This window comes from Dreissena polymorpha, chromosome 8 (genome assembly GCF_020536995.1).
Source record: "Dreissena polymorpha isolate Duluth1 chromosome 8, UMN_Dpol_1.0, whole genome shotgun sequence".
In the NCBI taxonomy this organism is placed as follows: domain Eukaryota; kingdom Metazoa; phylum Mollusca; class Bivalvia; order Myida; family Dreissenidae; genus Dreissena; species Dreissena polymorpha.
This window is the reverse complement of record NC_068362.1, coordinates 37,567,556-37,583,032: the sequence shown is the minus strand read 5'-3', so window position 1 is coordinate 37,583,032 and position 15,477 is coordinate 37,567,556. Positions and strand designations below refer to the sequence as shown.

General features: G+C 35.4%; 1 protein-coding gene across 50 annotated transcripts; it reads right to left on the bottom strand.

Annotated features, from left to right (window-relative positions):
* Window positions 1-518: 518 nt before the first annotated feature.
* On the bottom strand, window positions 519-12,878 carry LOC127842208 (trimeric autotransporter adhesin AtaA-like). Of its 50 annotated transcripts, none has more exons than XM_052371586.1 (10): window positions 10,498-12,878; window positions 8,539-8,651; window positions 7,743-7,859; window positions 5,656-5,790; window positions 3,675-4,428; window positions 3,065-3,532; window positions 2,981-3,028; window positions 2,909-2,944; window positions 2,693-2,836; window positions 519-2,512 (listed from the first exon to the last, which is right to left on the bottom strand). In XM_052371586.1, exons 1-10 carry the CDS (start codon window positions 10,640-10,642, stop codon window positions 1,788-1,790), a joined length of 2,685 nt encoding a protein of 894 aa, XP_052227546.1. In that variant the 5' UTR covers window positions 10,643-12,878; the 3' UTR covers window positions 519-1,787. The 50 variants fall into 50 exon arrangements, with proteins under 50 accessions (XP_052227546.1, XP_052227573.1, XP_052227553.1 ...); XM_052371613.1 differs by lacking the exon at window positions 2,909-2,944 and having other exon boundaries at window positions 2,693-2,800; window positions 3,065-3,124; window positions 3,233-3,532; XM_052371593.1 differs by having other exon boundaries at window positions 2,693-2,800; window positions 10,498-12,877.
* Between the last annotated feature and the right edge of the window lie 2,599 nt (window positions 12,879-15,477).

Genomic DNA, 15,477 nt, shown 5'->3' with positions numbered 1-15,477 from the left:
ATAGACGATAGCAATAATCACACCCATTAAGGGTGAATTCAATAATAAACAACAGCACCGCAGAGCAGATGCCAACGCAGTTTAACAAATAAAATAATGTTCTTTGACCTTGAAGGATGACCTTGACCTTTCACCACTCAAAATGTGCAGCTCTATGAGATACACATGCATGCCAAATAGCAAGTTGCTATCTTATATATATATAGCTCAATATTGCAAAAGTTATGGCCAATGTTAAGGTTTTGGGACGACAGGACGGCGGACAACGAGCTGGCTATTACAATACCTCGGGTTTTCTCCGAAAACAGCCGAGCTTAACATAACTGTCTCCAGAGAATGACACATGCCCCCGATGGTGTTATTTCAGTTAAAGATAGGGGCCTACATGAAAGTTGTACGCGCAACTGTCTATCTGTGATTCAAGTTCAATACAGAAAAGTATTATTTCCAAAACATGCTGAATAACTTGATCGTTTCTTTTTACTATATACACATGTATCATATAAGACAAGTTATCTGAGCTTATTGCATATTTATTTCTCTGGTTTCACATCCATCAATAACAAACAATAACAAACAAATGAAGCATAATATTGCATGCAAAACATAGACAAGAGACAACAAATGGCAAAAGTGTTCATATCTATATGTATGTTATTTAACATTGCACTACCATGCGACAAAGGTTTCAGTGTAATTTGACTTAACTTTGGTCTAGTTCTATAACCTGGTTTAAGTCGACGAAGAGGCTCATAACTCATAAGCCTCATTGATGTTATAAATATGTATTCTTATAAATTTCATAGGCAAGATTCAGCACTTTTCAATTAGACATAAATAAAGCCTTTTGAAGATAAAAATGTATGAAAAAATATGTTCTTTAAATGTAAGTGGTCTCAACAATGATAATAAAATGCAAAGTATATTCAAATGGTTTGAAGAAAATAATTAAACAGTGTGTTTACTTCATGATACATGTCAAAGATTGAGCTTGTCTTGAGCTATCAAAAAGAAATGGCAATCAGAATGAAGTGGAATATGTTTTTACAGTGGGAAAAAATCAAATAGTGAAGGTTTAGGAATTTTAATAAAAGATAATGTAAGTATAGGCGCTTTTAAAGAAAGAGTACCGGGTAGATTATGCACAATTGATGTTATTATTAATAATCAAAAAATCACCTTAATAAATATATATGGACCAAACAAAGATGAAACAAGTTTTTTTTTGAAACTGGAAAAACATCTTCTGCAAAATATGGATAAAACTTATATAATAGGAGATGCTTTTAATACAATACTCAACCCAAATCAAGACAAATTATGGTTAAAAAGATACACACATAAACAGCAGGAATCAAATAAAGTCCATACTCGATTCGTGCAATATGGTCACCCAGAACCAAAACGTTACACCTGGCATTCAAGTGGAAAACCGGTTATTTTTTGTAGATAGGATAACTACTTTACTTTATATGTAATATAATTAATAAAGCAAACATAAAACCAGGATACAAGACAGACTCGTGTATTCTTTGACTGAAAAAATTAATGACAATAAAATACAACAAAAAGGACCTGGTTATTGTAAACTAAACTTTAAACAATGCCATACTTTTAAATGAAGAGTATCAAAATTAAATTAAAGCCCAATTAATCCTAAAAAAATGACAATTTCGTACAATGTTTTACTGGTACAAATCACTTTTCACAACACATATTGTTAAAGCATAGCTAAATTCTCACTGTGCTCTATTCATTACTGGTAATGAGTTCCCAAAGTTTCTTCTTTAGTTCTTTCTCTGATAGGTTCTTTTATTTTTTAACCCATTGTTGATGGCGGTGGCAATATACTGGGTGCATTTTCCAACTCCAGGAAATGCCTGTTGCGCTCCATTTAGAATAAGCGATTTTCTTCTCGGCGACAATGCTTTTCTTGTTCCCTTGCCATTGAATGAGCTATCTATCATTTCTTCATTTGAATACAAAAGTTTAGTCAAATCCCACACAAATCTTGATATGTTCCCGTCATGTTGAGTAATCAAACTATCTAAAATGTCTGGATGAAGCATCACAGGCGCATTTTTTGAAACAGACTGCATATCAATACATGACCTTATAACCACTGGAAGCTGCTCAAACCTTGACCTCAAAGGGACCCTATCAGCAGACACAACCCTTTCACCACCCAAATCATCATCCATATCATCATCCCTACTATTTTCATACACAATTAATCCACTGTTTAATTCCCTATCCCTTTCACCATATCCAACATGCGGGGAAATCAAATCACTTACATTATCAAAGAGACGACCGTTATTAACAACATCTAGATCAGAAAAACCACTTCTTGACCTGACGCCCCATCGGATATCACCATTTCCAACAGAATTAACATCCAAACCAACTGGACCACCTCCAACATAAAAAACATCTTGACCTTCCATGACATGGCCTACAGCTAAACCATCATGACCCACCACACCACCTCCTGCAGACAAACCATTTCTACCTACAACTCCATCTCCTGCAGACAAACCATTTCTACTTACAACTCCAGCTCCTGAAGACAAACCATTTCTACCTACAACTCCACCTCCTGAAGACAAACCATTTCTACCTACAACTCCACCTCCTGAAGACAAACCATTTCTACCTACAACTCCATCTCCTGAAGACAAACCATTTCTACCTACAACTCCACCTCCTGCAGACAAACCATTTCTACCTACAACTGCACCTCCTGCAGACAAACCATTTCTACCTACAACTCCATCTCCTGCAGACAAACCATTTCTACCTACAACTCCATCTCCTGCAGACAAACCATTTCTACCTACAACTCCATCTCCTGCAGACAAACCATTTCTATCTACAACTCCACCTCCTGCAGACAAACCATTTCTACCTACAACTCCACCTCCTGCACACAAACCATTTCTACCTACAACTCTATCTCCTGAAGACAAACCATTTCTACCTACAACTCCACCTCCTGCAGACAAACCATTTCTACCTACAACTCCACCTCCTGAAGACAAACCATTTCTATCTACAACTCCACCTCCTGCAGACAAACCATTTCTACCTACAACTCCATCTCCTGCAGACAAACCATTTCTACCTACAACTCCATCCCCTGAAGACAAACCATTTCTACCTACACCATCACCTCCTACAGAAAAACCACCTGTACCTACAACACCACCTCCTATGGACAGACCATCTCGACCTACAACTGCACCTCCTGCAGACAAACCAGTTCTACCTACAACACCACCTCCTACAGACAAACCACCTGTACCTACAACACCACCTCCTATGGACAGACCATCTCGACCTTCAACTCCACCTTCTGCAGACAAACCATTTCTACCTACAACTGCACCTCCTGCAGACAATTCAGTTCTTCCTACAACACCACCTCTTACAGACAAACCACCTGTACCTACAACACCACCTCCTATGGACAGATCATCTCCACCTACAACACCACCTCCCACAGAAAAACCACCTGTACCTACAACACCACCTTTCATGGACAGACCATCTCGACCTACAACACCATCTCCTACAGAAAAAACAACCTGTACCTACACCACCTCCTATGGACAGACCATCTCCACCTACAACACCAACAACTAAAGAAAAAACACCTGTATCTACAACACCACCTCCTATGGACAGACCATCTCGACCTACAACACTACCTCCTACAGAAAAACCACCTGTACCTATAACACCACCTCCTATGGACAGACCATCTCGACCTGCAAACCCACCTGCTTCAGACACACTATGATACCCTGCAAACCCACCTGCTACATACAAACTATCATGACCTACAAGACTGCCAGCAATAGATGCATCTGGATTTGCTCTACAACTAGTTTCACACCCAGCTACAGTCATGACACCATTACTAACAACACTGCCGCCAGACAAACAAATACTGTCATGCCCAATAGACACAACATCATGACAAACAGCATCACTTAAAGACACAACAGAATTATCATTTACGTCACAAGCACTGACAGGCGCATCATTGACATCAAACGCATCAGGAACAGTTACATCACCAGAAACAGCCTCTAGAACTTCACAGGCCACCAACCTTCGTAACTGTTTCTCAACACTTCGTACTACACTCTCAAATGAGTCAAGTTTCTTTTCAAAACCATCAAGCTTTTTACCCACATAGTTTATGCAAACGTAGCCTGCTACCTCTTCTGCAGTAAGAAAAGTCATTGCAGGCTCAGTCATCGTTGCTTTGTGGCAATGTTGGCTGTTGATATGACTTGCCAACAGCTCCTGTTGGTCCTGGCTCAGGTCAGCCACATGGACAGGGGCTCGGTTAGGTTTTGCTCCTGGGCCGTTGTAGACGTCTGTTTGACTCAGGACATTCAATTGTCTTCCATTGGAGCCCTGAAATCAAACATGTATATCTTAAGCTTCGATTTAAACTGTTTTACAGCTTTCATTTTAATTTGTTAACAAGATGCCCCTGACGGTCCTTGGCCAATAACCTTAATTCAAACCAATCTAAAATTAAAATCTCACAGGGACTCGTATACTTTTTCATGAGAATTTGGACTGCAAGACCATAAGAAAAGGTGCCCTACAAAAAGTTCCAATGCAAAATATTTATTCTCTAGGCCTTGTGATTGAAATGTATACATTAAAGAAAAACAAATGGGCAGGGCTAATTTTGACAAAAAAGGCACAACATGTACAATCTTGGTAACCTTTCACCAGATAATATTTCATGCAAAATATTTATTCTCTAGCCCTTGTGGTTTAGGATATTTTTTACTATATTATAATTTTTTACTATATAGATATAGTGAACACATTACTCCCTAGTGGAGACTAACTTTTACAACATAAAAAGGTCCATATTCTAAGAAACATTTTACCTCGAACAAACAGTAAACAAAACAAGTATACATTATAGATCAATATATATGGTTTGCAACATTGTGATTGTTCACATTCTTTTTTTCTAACAATTAATATAAACCAGACATACTGACAACAATAACCGTGAGCTCATGTTCACCTAAACAGGGTTCATACAAACATTTCCAAATGGAGTTTAAGCACTTTTTAAGCACTTTTCAAGGTAAAAAAAGTGAAATTCAAGCACTTTTCCTATTTGCAACTTTGAAATGTCTTTAAGTACTTTTTATGACAATGCTTACAAAGATGTATTTGAACATACATAACAACTCAATGTCATTAAATATAGTTGTGCTTATTTAATTATGAAGCATCAGCTGCATAATTCCCGTCAAAACCAGTACCAGAACGACTTTAAACAAACAGTGGGTATCTCCTCAGAAAGGAGGAGCAATCAATATCATCGGATCGATATGCACAAAATGAGCTGAAAGCTTGGAAAGAATGAATATGGTTTCAACACTTTTAATTGTGTTAAAGCACTTCTCTAACCAAATTAAATGACTTACGAAGCACTTTTCAAGGCAATCTTTGAAAATAAGCTCTTTTAAGCACTCCAGATTGTTTTTAGGCACTTTTAAGGTCTGTATGAACCCTGCTTAAGGTAAACATAAAAGTGAATATTAATCTTTCAATATTTTATATCTGATGCCAACCCCCACCACCCCCACTTAACCATATGCTTGCACTTACCAATAATATTGTTGCCTCTTTCGGAGTTGAGGCATCTTGTGGATGTGATGCCCCTTTTCGAGTTGCCTTCGGAGTCGATGCAGCTTTCGGTTTAGGGGTCACTTTCTTGGGTCTTGGGTTAGGGATTTTTTCATTCTATAAGAAACATAATTTAAAGTGAAAATGGTTCATATCATATTTTTTGAAGATGATTTTAATATTGACAGTAAACATAGGTGCATGGCTTTCAGAACAATACAGGGACTGATATTGGTGTGAGAGCTTTACGCCCTCCACCACACATGCACATTTACAGACAAAGTCAACACAATATGCTCGTCCACAATTTACTGCATGTTAAAAATTGGGCATTCCTTTGACAAAATTATATATAGGGTTATCTGCCCTGCTAAAATGGGTTCCATTTGTGACAGTTAACATGCACAATTTAAACCAAATACCCTTGACAGTTTTTTAGAAAATGACCTTAACAAAAAGGTAAATCAAAAATGAAGTTTCTAAGTCGAAGGGTCATTACTACAACAAAAATAAATTAAGGCTTATCTGCCCATTGTGAACTGTGCTCCTGTGTTAATAGTAAACATGCATACTAAATTTGAACCAAAAAAGTCTGAGAATTGACTTCAACAAAAAGGTTACCCAATGCAGACTGTCAAAACAAAACTCCACTTTTTAATCAAGTGAAGCTATTTTTTTTTAGTAATGGTCTTCACTTACAACTCAAAATTCTATGTAAAACAAGCAAATTCCAAGTATTGACATACCCTGACCAGAATATTATGAGCATAGCTCAATTTCATTAAATTAATTGACTAAAGCTCTGTGTTACTTAGTAGTCTTAGTCAATCTGATGGATCTTCAATGTGCATTTTCAAACATTCCACACATAATAATTACCCCTTTATTTTTTTTAAATTCCATAAAATTCAAATCCTGAATTACTTAAAATAGCTCCAGAAATAAAAGTGTGACGGACCACAGAATAACAGACACATATTGCCAAAACAATATCTCTATGCCTTCTGAACAGCAAATACAATAAAAAAACAAGGCTTGTCACCATAGGATGACATATGCCCCCTTTTCCACATTTTTCTAAACCTAAACGCAAAGTGTTTTTCCACATTTTTCGAAACCGAAACGCAAAGTGTGACGGAATTTCAGACGGACAGACAGTCCGATCCCTATATGCTAGTGCTGCAACAATACGCAATCCCCTTATTGTAATGAGTTTTCAACATACCAGTACGGAAATTCTACAAAAATGTATCGACATTTTGTCCAAAAAAGCCATCCGAAATAATGATATCAAGGTTAAACAAAACAAATCGGTGTTTAGTAAAAATAAATTTATAGTAAAAATAGCATCATAAATAGTCTATTATACGGAGTAGCGTTGTTACATGGGAGTCCGCAAGATCTACTTTTGCATGTCATACTATAAAATTTAAGATGAAGCTTATGGAAAATATGAAAAAAAAAATACAATTAATTAATAAAAATGATAATTGATGTTATTATTAACAAAAGTAATAATGATCAAAAAAAAATTTACGTAACAGCATTCTGATAAGTTAGACGACCGGCTTTTAAACATCCCCAATTCTCTTTCGGGTTATTATTCTTCTTGTAGGCTTTTATAATAGTTATCAAAATGGCAGATGAAAGGAAAGCTGAGTTTGACTTTATAGACAATTTCAAGGAAAAAGTGTTGTTTGGGCATATAAAATTAATTGAGTTAAAATCATTTTGTAAAAAAGGCTAGAATTGCCAATAGGATTTAACTAGAACCTAAACATATATACAAATGTTATGTTCATGTAATTAAGTTGGTTTTAATACACAAGTGTCTACTGTGAGCCTGCGCCAATCGTATTGGAAAGGAGGCGGAGTTAAGACTGATCGAGACGTGTGCAAAACACATTGAGTCTGCAGAAAGCAGTATTGATTGAAGCGTAATTTTAACCTACAGCTTACATCACGGGTTGCTATTTTCGGTGTATGACCAATTTTTAGGAAGTACAGTGGACGCCATGTGGTTTTGTTATCGGCGTATGGAAACAATTAATGTGCAATCATGTGCATACCTTTCGTTTTCTGATTTGTTGTTTTGGAGATGACTTCTTACGTTTCCCAGAGTGTTCGGGAACAACCGAGTCGGTTACAACAGTTACTGGGTCCAAAAGAACAAATGGTGGAAGATTCTGAAAGAAAAAAAGACAGAACATGTTGTATAACAAAAGGCCATCATAGACAAGTAATGTCTCCCAGAATGGGCAGTTCACATATGTGACACACAAATGTACATGTAGCTTTACAATATTAAACTGGCACTAACCTTTATGCATGAAGAAATTTAAAATTCAATTTGACACACAATTTGATATGCACCGTTATAACTATACGGCTTTTCGCATATAATCATTCCCCATAGCCAAGTAAATTTTTTAGAATGGTTTGGTAAAAACCATTTTATGTGAGGGTTTCAAGATGATAACAAGAAAATGCAATGAATTGAAATCCACTGCCGATTGAAAATATCCTTCAGGTTGTATCAATTTAAGGGTACAACTCTAAACTGACCAAGACATCCTAATGAATCTTATGTAAAAAAAAACTACAAAAATACACATTTGCTGTGTACTTCCACTCAATGATATCTTTCAGCTTATGACGTTTCAAGTCAATATTACTTTTCAAGTTATGGTCATTCGAAAGTTCGGACAATTGGACGCAGGGAGAAACACGTGGACGGACAGGGGTATTTCTTAGTTCCTCATCACCATTTTTGGTTTAATGGCCGGGCATAAAAACATTAATATAAATATCTTTTTTCTGCCCAATAGCTGCAATGTTATACAAAATAATGATAACACAATGTACCTGCTGGTCAAGAAATCCACTAGTTTCTCCACTGTCCCTCTTTTGGTCAATCATCTTGCTCCTTGATGTTGTTGACCACACTCGCTCCCATTGGTCTAGTGCATCCTTTGTGTCTAAAATAATATAATATTTTTTTTACGCCATGCTTTGAATGATTAATGTGATTATGTAAAACAGTAATAAACATGACAAACATGGATAAACAAGAAACCGACTGAGACGGGTGATGCTCTCCAAAGTTTTTTTTTGGTCACAATATTTCACTATATATTCAGATTAAAGAAACGTCTTGAGGGGCATAACTTTGGACAAAATAATACGATGGATGGTTTAGCAACTTAAAAATTTCAAAGGACCATAACTCTCTAAATAAATCATCTGACCAGAACCCACTAATAACATGCGCATCTGCTCAAGGTAGTGTAGCTTCCCATAAAGCTTCATTGAATTCCAGTCAGTAGTTGGGGAGATATAGCCCGAACAATAATTGCACTATATGTACAGTTTATAGAAAATTTCAAAGGACCACTGTGAAAAATCATCCGACCATAATCGGCTGAAATTATGCACATATCCTCTTGGTAGTGAAGCTTCCCATAATGTTTCATTGAATTCCGGTCATTAGTTGCTGAGAAATAGCCCGGACAAGAATTGCACTATATGTTCAGTTAATGGAAAATTGCAAAGGGCCATAACTCTGTGAAAAATCATCCGACCAGAACTGGCTGATAATATGCACATCTCCTCTTGGTAGTGAAGCTTCCCGTAAAGTTTCATTGAATTCCGGTCATTAGTTGCTGAGAAATAGCCGGGAAAAAAATTGTGCCGAAGGACAGACAGACGGACAGACAGACGGATGCACGGACAGACGAAGCGGGCAAGCATAATAAATGATTAACTAGAGCTTTGTCACTAAGATGCAAATACCCCCACACGCCGCATTGACACCGAATACGCACTTATTGACCCCGTGACCTAGTTTTTGACCCAGAATGACCCATATTCGAACTTGACCTAGACATCATCTAGATACAACTTCTGACCAAGTTTGGTGAAGATCGGATGAAAACAACTCGAATTAGAGAGCGGACACTTAATACGGACCGACCGACAGATGACAATCTCACCCTCCTATATACCCCCCTAAACTTTGTTTGTGGGGGTATAATTATCTTCACATATTGGTATAATGAATCTATCAGCACAGCTTAGTTATTGCGCAAGGCATAATCATAATCTCCCTTAATAAGGGACTTGTTCACAGATGTTTGCATGTTTTGTCGTAAGTCTAAAATTAAGATGGATCCATGGAATTATTTCTTAAAAATGTATGAAACAGAAATGTCTGAGATGCACTGATGCCCCCACCCTCTATCATCCTCTAATCTATAACATGATGTGACAAGGGTTTTTTCTAACATGACAGGACTTGTTTTCTACATAATCATTCATAAATATGTACATTTTATTATTATTAAGACAAAATAAATTAATAGTAGATTCTCTTTAATTGATGTGGTAAAGTATTGATATTTGCATCGTTATTAATATTGTACTATTGGAAAATATCAGTATCTGTATTATATTCTTTTGTTCTGGAAGATAGCCAACCTTTTCAGTTGATATTCTATATTTTGGTTGATTTTTTATATTTTCCCAATCCTTAATCAACTTATAGAAACCAATAATTTGACTCCAAAGACTTCTTATTCTGTGAAAAAAACAACAAAAAACAAACTTATACATTGTTAAAACTGAGTCCTGCTCGATTTTTTTTAATTTGCAAGTTTTGCAAATTTGCAAAATACATTTCCGCTAGACAAAATGATAACTACCATCAATTAAAGAAGATAGAGAAGGGTCGGTAGAAATGCCTAAATGGAAGCATGCACATTGCTGTATTCATACATTGTACCACTTCTATCCTGAATGAATGACAAGCAGGGACTGAGAACCCACCTGCAAGCTGTAAGATTTCACAAAGGTGGTTCCCAGCTGCTTTCAGATGACATCGCTGTCCCACAGTTGCATCATCTTGAAGTTGACGCCTTTGAACAACGGCCGTTGTTCCATCACAGTCAAAGAGTACTAAACCGTATGACATCCTGAAGGGAAAAATAGACTTGTCCACAGTTTGTTTTTAAAGCATTAATTATTTAAACGGTAAAATGACTGCCCATTATTTAGGGGAATGACAGTCTTTTTCTGACATGTGTTATATAATCATTTATCAATCCAATATGCACTTTTAGCTAATTAAATAAATGAAGAACTACATATTGATGAAATTACTCACATAAATGTCAATTGAAGTCAAAAGGTTAATGGGACTTGTTCACAGATTTTGGCATGTTTTGAAGTTGTCATTATATGCTTTAAATTGATATATACAAACATCGGACCAAAAAAGCTCAAGTATAAAACAAGAACAAGAGCTGTCAGAAGACAGCGCGCTCGACTATTTGAGTGCTTTACAGTTTTACGTAAGCCATCATGGGTCAATAAGGTCAAGGTAATATAGTCATATTCTAACTGGAAGAGGAGCATAAATGAAACATATTGCATGATTGCTTATGTTTTAAAGAAGTTGTACATTTATAGAGGTATATTTTCCACAACCTATTGAACATTTGTCAAGACATAAAAGAACTAATAAGATAGTAAGGTGATAGTTTAAAAGCCAAAGACTTGATACTTTAGAAGTAAAGTGGATCTAAACACAAAATTTAACAAAATATTCAAAGTTACTAAGTCAAAAAAGGGCCATAATTCCATCAACATGCCAACCAGAGTTATGCAACTTTTCCTGTTCAGTCCCCTTATGATAATTAGCAAGTGTTCCAATTCTGAAAGCAATAGCTATGATAGTTTAGGAGTTAAGTGGAACAAAAATCAAAACTTACCAAATTTTCAATTTTCTAAATATAAAAGGGGCCATAATTCTGACATAATGCCATTCAGAGTTACACAACTTTGCCTGCACAGTGCCCATATTAAAGTAAGTAAGTGTTGCAAGTAAGAAAGCAATAGCTTTGATACTTTAGGAATGAAGTAGACCTAAACACAAAACTTAACCAAATTTTCAATGTTTTAAGTATAAAAAGGGAACATAATTCTTACAAAATGGTTGTTACAGCTGTCTGCTCTTGTTTATAGATCTGGTTCATGTTGGTAAAGAAGTATTCAAAATATGAAAGCAATATGTCAAGGGACATAGAAAATATTTGCGGTGGTACGTAACTTTAACAAAGGTTATGGCCTGAATGTTATATGTGCAAACCAACAAACAAACAGACAGGGAAAAAACAATATGCCCCCCAGTATAGACTGGGGGACATAAAAAGGGGCCATAATTCTTAAAAAATGCTTGTTACAGTTGCCTGCTCTTGTTTAAAGGTTGGGGTCATGTTGGTCAAGAAGTTTGCAAAATATGAAAGCAATATGTCAAGGGACAAAGAAAATATTTGAGTTTGTATGCAAACTTTAACAAAGATTTATCAATAATATGCATATTCTTAGTGGAAAAAGGGGCCATAATTCTTACAAAATGCTTTTTACAGTTGTCTGCTCTTGTTTATAGATTGGGGTCATGTTGGTAAAGAAGTATGCAAAATATAAAAGCAATATGTCAATGGACATAGAAAATATTTGAGGTGGTACACAAACTTTAACATTCCAACGCTCACGCTCACGCTAATGCCGACACCAGGGTGAGTAGGTCCATAGCTCCACTATATATAAAAAGTCGAGCTAATAAAAAAATAAAAAAAATAAATCGAACCACTGACCAATGTCACAAAATATAACAATAACAACAGAACTTTAAAATTTTCAGGTTTTTGAAATTGTCATATAATGGATATTGTATAGCATGATAAATGTTTAGTATTACTGTTTCCTCGCAAATATCATAACTACAACGAAAATGTGCATATAATGGATATTGTATAGCATGATAAATGTTCAGTATTACTGTTTCCTCGCAAATATCATAACTACAAATAAAATGTGCATATTTCAAACATTTTTTTTTTCAATTTTTGCTCAATTTACCAAAACGTTGAATTTCCGCTTTAACACAACCATTATCAGAAGTGTACATGCAGCACTTCATATACATTTCATCCATATAGAAATTAATATTACTGTGTCCCATTGACAATATTATATAACTAGAGCTTTGTCACTGACGTGACGTATACCCCCACATTCTGCATTGACACAGAATATTTTGCATGCTGTCTCACAAAACAAGAGAAGCTTATGTATGGCAATGAACAACATAGCTAAGGCCCGGACAAGGTCATTTATGGCCATTTTTGACCTTTGACCTCAAAGTGTGACCTTGACCTTGGAGATATTGACGTAATTCTTTCGCGCGACACACCCGTCCAATGATGGTGAACATATGTGCCAAATGATTTCAAAATCCCTTGATGAACGACATAGTTATGGCCGGGACAAGCTCATTTAGGGCCATTTTTGATCTTTGACCTCAAAGTGTGACCTTGACCTTGGAGATATTGACGTAATTCTTTCGCGCGACACACTGTCCAATGATGGTGAACATAAGTGCCAAATGATTTCAAAATCCCTTGATGAACAACATAGTTATGGCCCGGACAAGCTCATTTATGGCCATGTGTGACCTTTGACCTCAAAGTGTGACCTTGACCTTGGAGATATTGACGTAATTCTTTCGCGCGACACACTGTCCAATGATGGTGAACAAATGTGCCAAATGATTTCAAAATCCCTTGATGAACAACATAGTTATGGCCCGGACAAGCTCATTTATGGCCATTTTTGACCTTTCACCTCAAAGTGTGACCTTGACCTTGGAGATATTGACGTAATTCTTTCGCGCGACACACCGTCCAATGATGGTGAACATATGTGCAAAATGATTTCAAAATCCCTTGATGAACGACATAGTTATGGCCCGGACAAGCGGGACAGACAGACCGACAGACAGACAAAGTGACTCCTATATAGCCCCCATTACCATGGTACTGGGGGTATAATAATAAAAGTTATGTTTCTGATATGGTATAGAAGCAAAACGTGTGTTAAGCTATCACTTGATGAATATCCCGGAACTTCTTACAAGATATTTTTTTTAATTATCTAATTATGTGGTTTATGTAATCAATATGCCCCCTCAAAGTAATAAATGGTTATGCCTTTTACAAATGAACTTTATGAAGCATGTGATTTTTCAATAAATCTAGGTGATTTAATATACTATTTTGTAATTTAAATTGCAATTTTAAATGTCCATCCAAAATAACATATTACTTTGTAATTAATTTTTAAAAGTATCAGTATGACAGTCATGATTACCAACATAAACATGGAATGAAAAGCATTCGACTAGTGTCCAGCCCAGGCCTCTTGAAAATACTTGCCACCAAGCTTGATAAATATCATTAAAATTTTGCTTATTGAACTAAACTTAGTAACCTTTACACTAAACAAAACCCTTTTTTTAAATGAACACAAATCTTTTGAAAACTTTGGGTTGAAAATAATTGCATTTTTTTGTTATCTGTGTTATGATTATTCATTATTATCCATAATATTATATAATTGTATATTCAATTGGACATGATGGCAATATCACATTTATATACAAGAGCCATGTGTCTAAAAACATTAATGTAATTAATGCAGAAAATCAACAACTTAATACAGATGTTTGCATCAAAAGACATTATTACAACGGTAATTCCCTATAGAAAGGCAAATATTCCAAATAACAAAGTCATAATTGTATAAACATATAATTGTGAGGAACAATACTTGATTGATGAAAACGCAAAAAGCTTCAATGATTATTTTCTACGCTAAAGTACCATTGATTATTGTCAGTGAGCATACGCATAAATGTATACTCTTGTACATTTCATTCATAAATATTTTACTACTGCTACGTAGTTTTTCTCGCGCCCGCGGGGACAACTTTTTGTGGTTATTACTATTTTTTTTGCAGAATATTTGCACAACAAGCTGTACGTGTATTAAGAAACTCAAGTTCTTTTAAATGTAATATGAAGTTTCAAAAAAATAAAATAGCATACTAGCCGTTGATATTAATTCTGTGTGAAATGTAACCGCTGTAATCCCGATGTGATTTTATGATTAATTTTATATTGACAATATTTGGCTCAAAAGACGTTAGCCTGTTTTACTCTGTGTATCTGTGAAATGAAAATAATAGTTGATGGAGGGTAAGTCCCCAGACCAATATTAATATGTGTTATAATAAATTCAAATATCTTGTTTTACAAGAAATGCAAAACTGAAAACTGTTCTTTATACAAATAAACCCTTAGTTTTAAATGACTCGAATTACATAAACACAAATACAAACTTGGCATTTCATAAGTCGTTATAAGCCTCATATCATAGATAATTGCAATTAATAAAAAAATTAAATGTGCAATTTCGCACCAGTTTTAAGTTATTTAAAGCAATTGCAATATGTGATTTCAATAATATCCTTAATTACCTATATGCAATGAACAACCTCACCTTTCAATCAATTAATTGAATTGCAAAGAACCTAAATGCAAATTATGAATCACTTTATACCAGGGTAAAATGGTTTATTTTTAAGTTGTATCTACATGTATATGTGCTTATTTATTTATTATAGCGTAAACCTTTGCTATGTTATAATTCAGTCGTGATACATTTAAAATAGCAATGTTTCATTGGAATAAACAATACCTGTATGTATAAATTTAAAAGGCACACCAAATGCAACCTATTGCAATGTATCAAATAACAAAATAAAGGGCTCACTTGTGCCTTGTTCCCTCTTATCTACATAAGTTATGTAGATTCAACTTCAAATGATTAATCGATTTGCTTGTGCCCCGCCCCCCCCCCCCCCCCCATTGTATTATAATCAGTAAAATATTGATAAGACAAGCT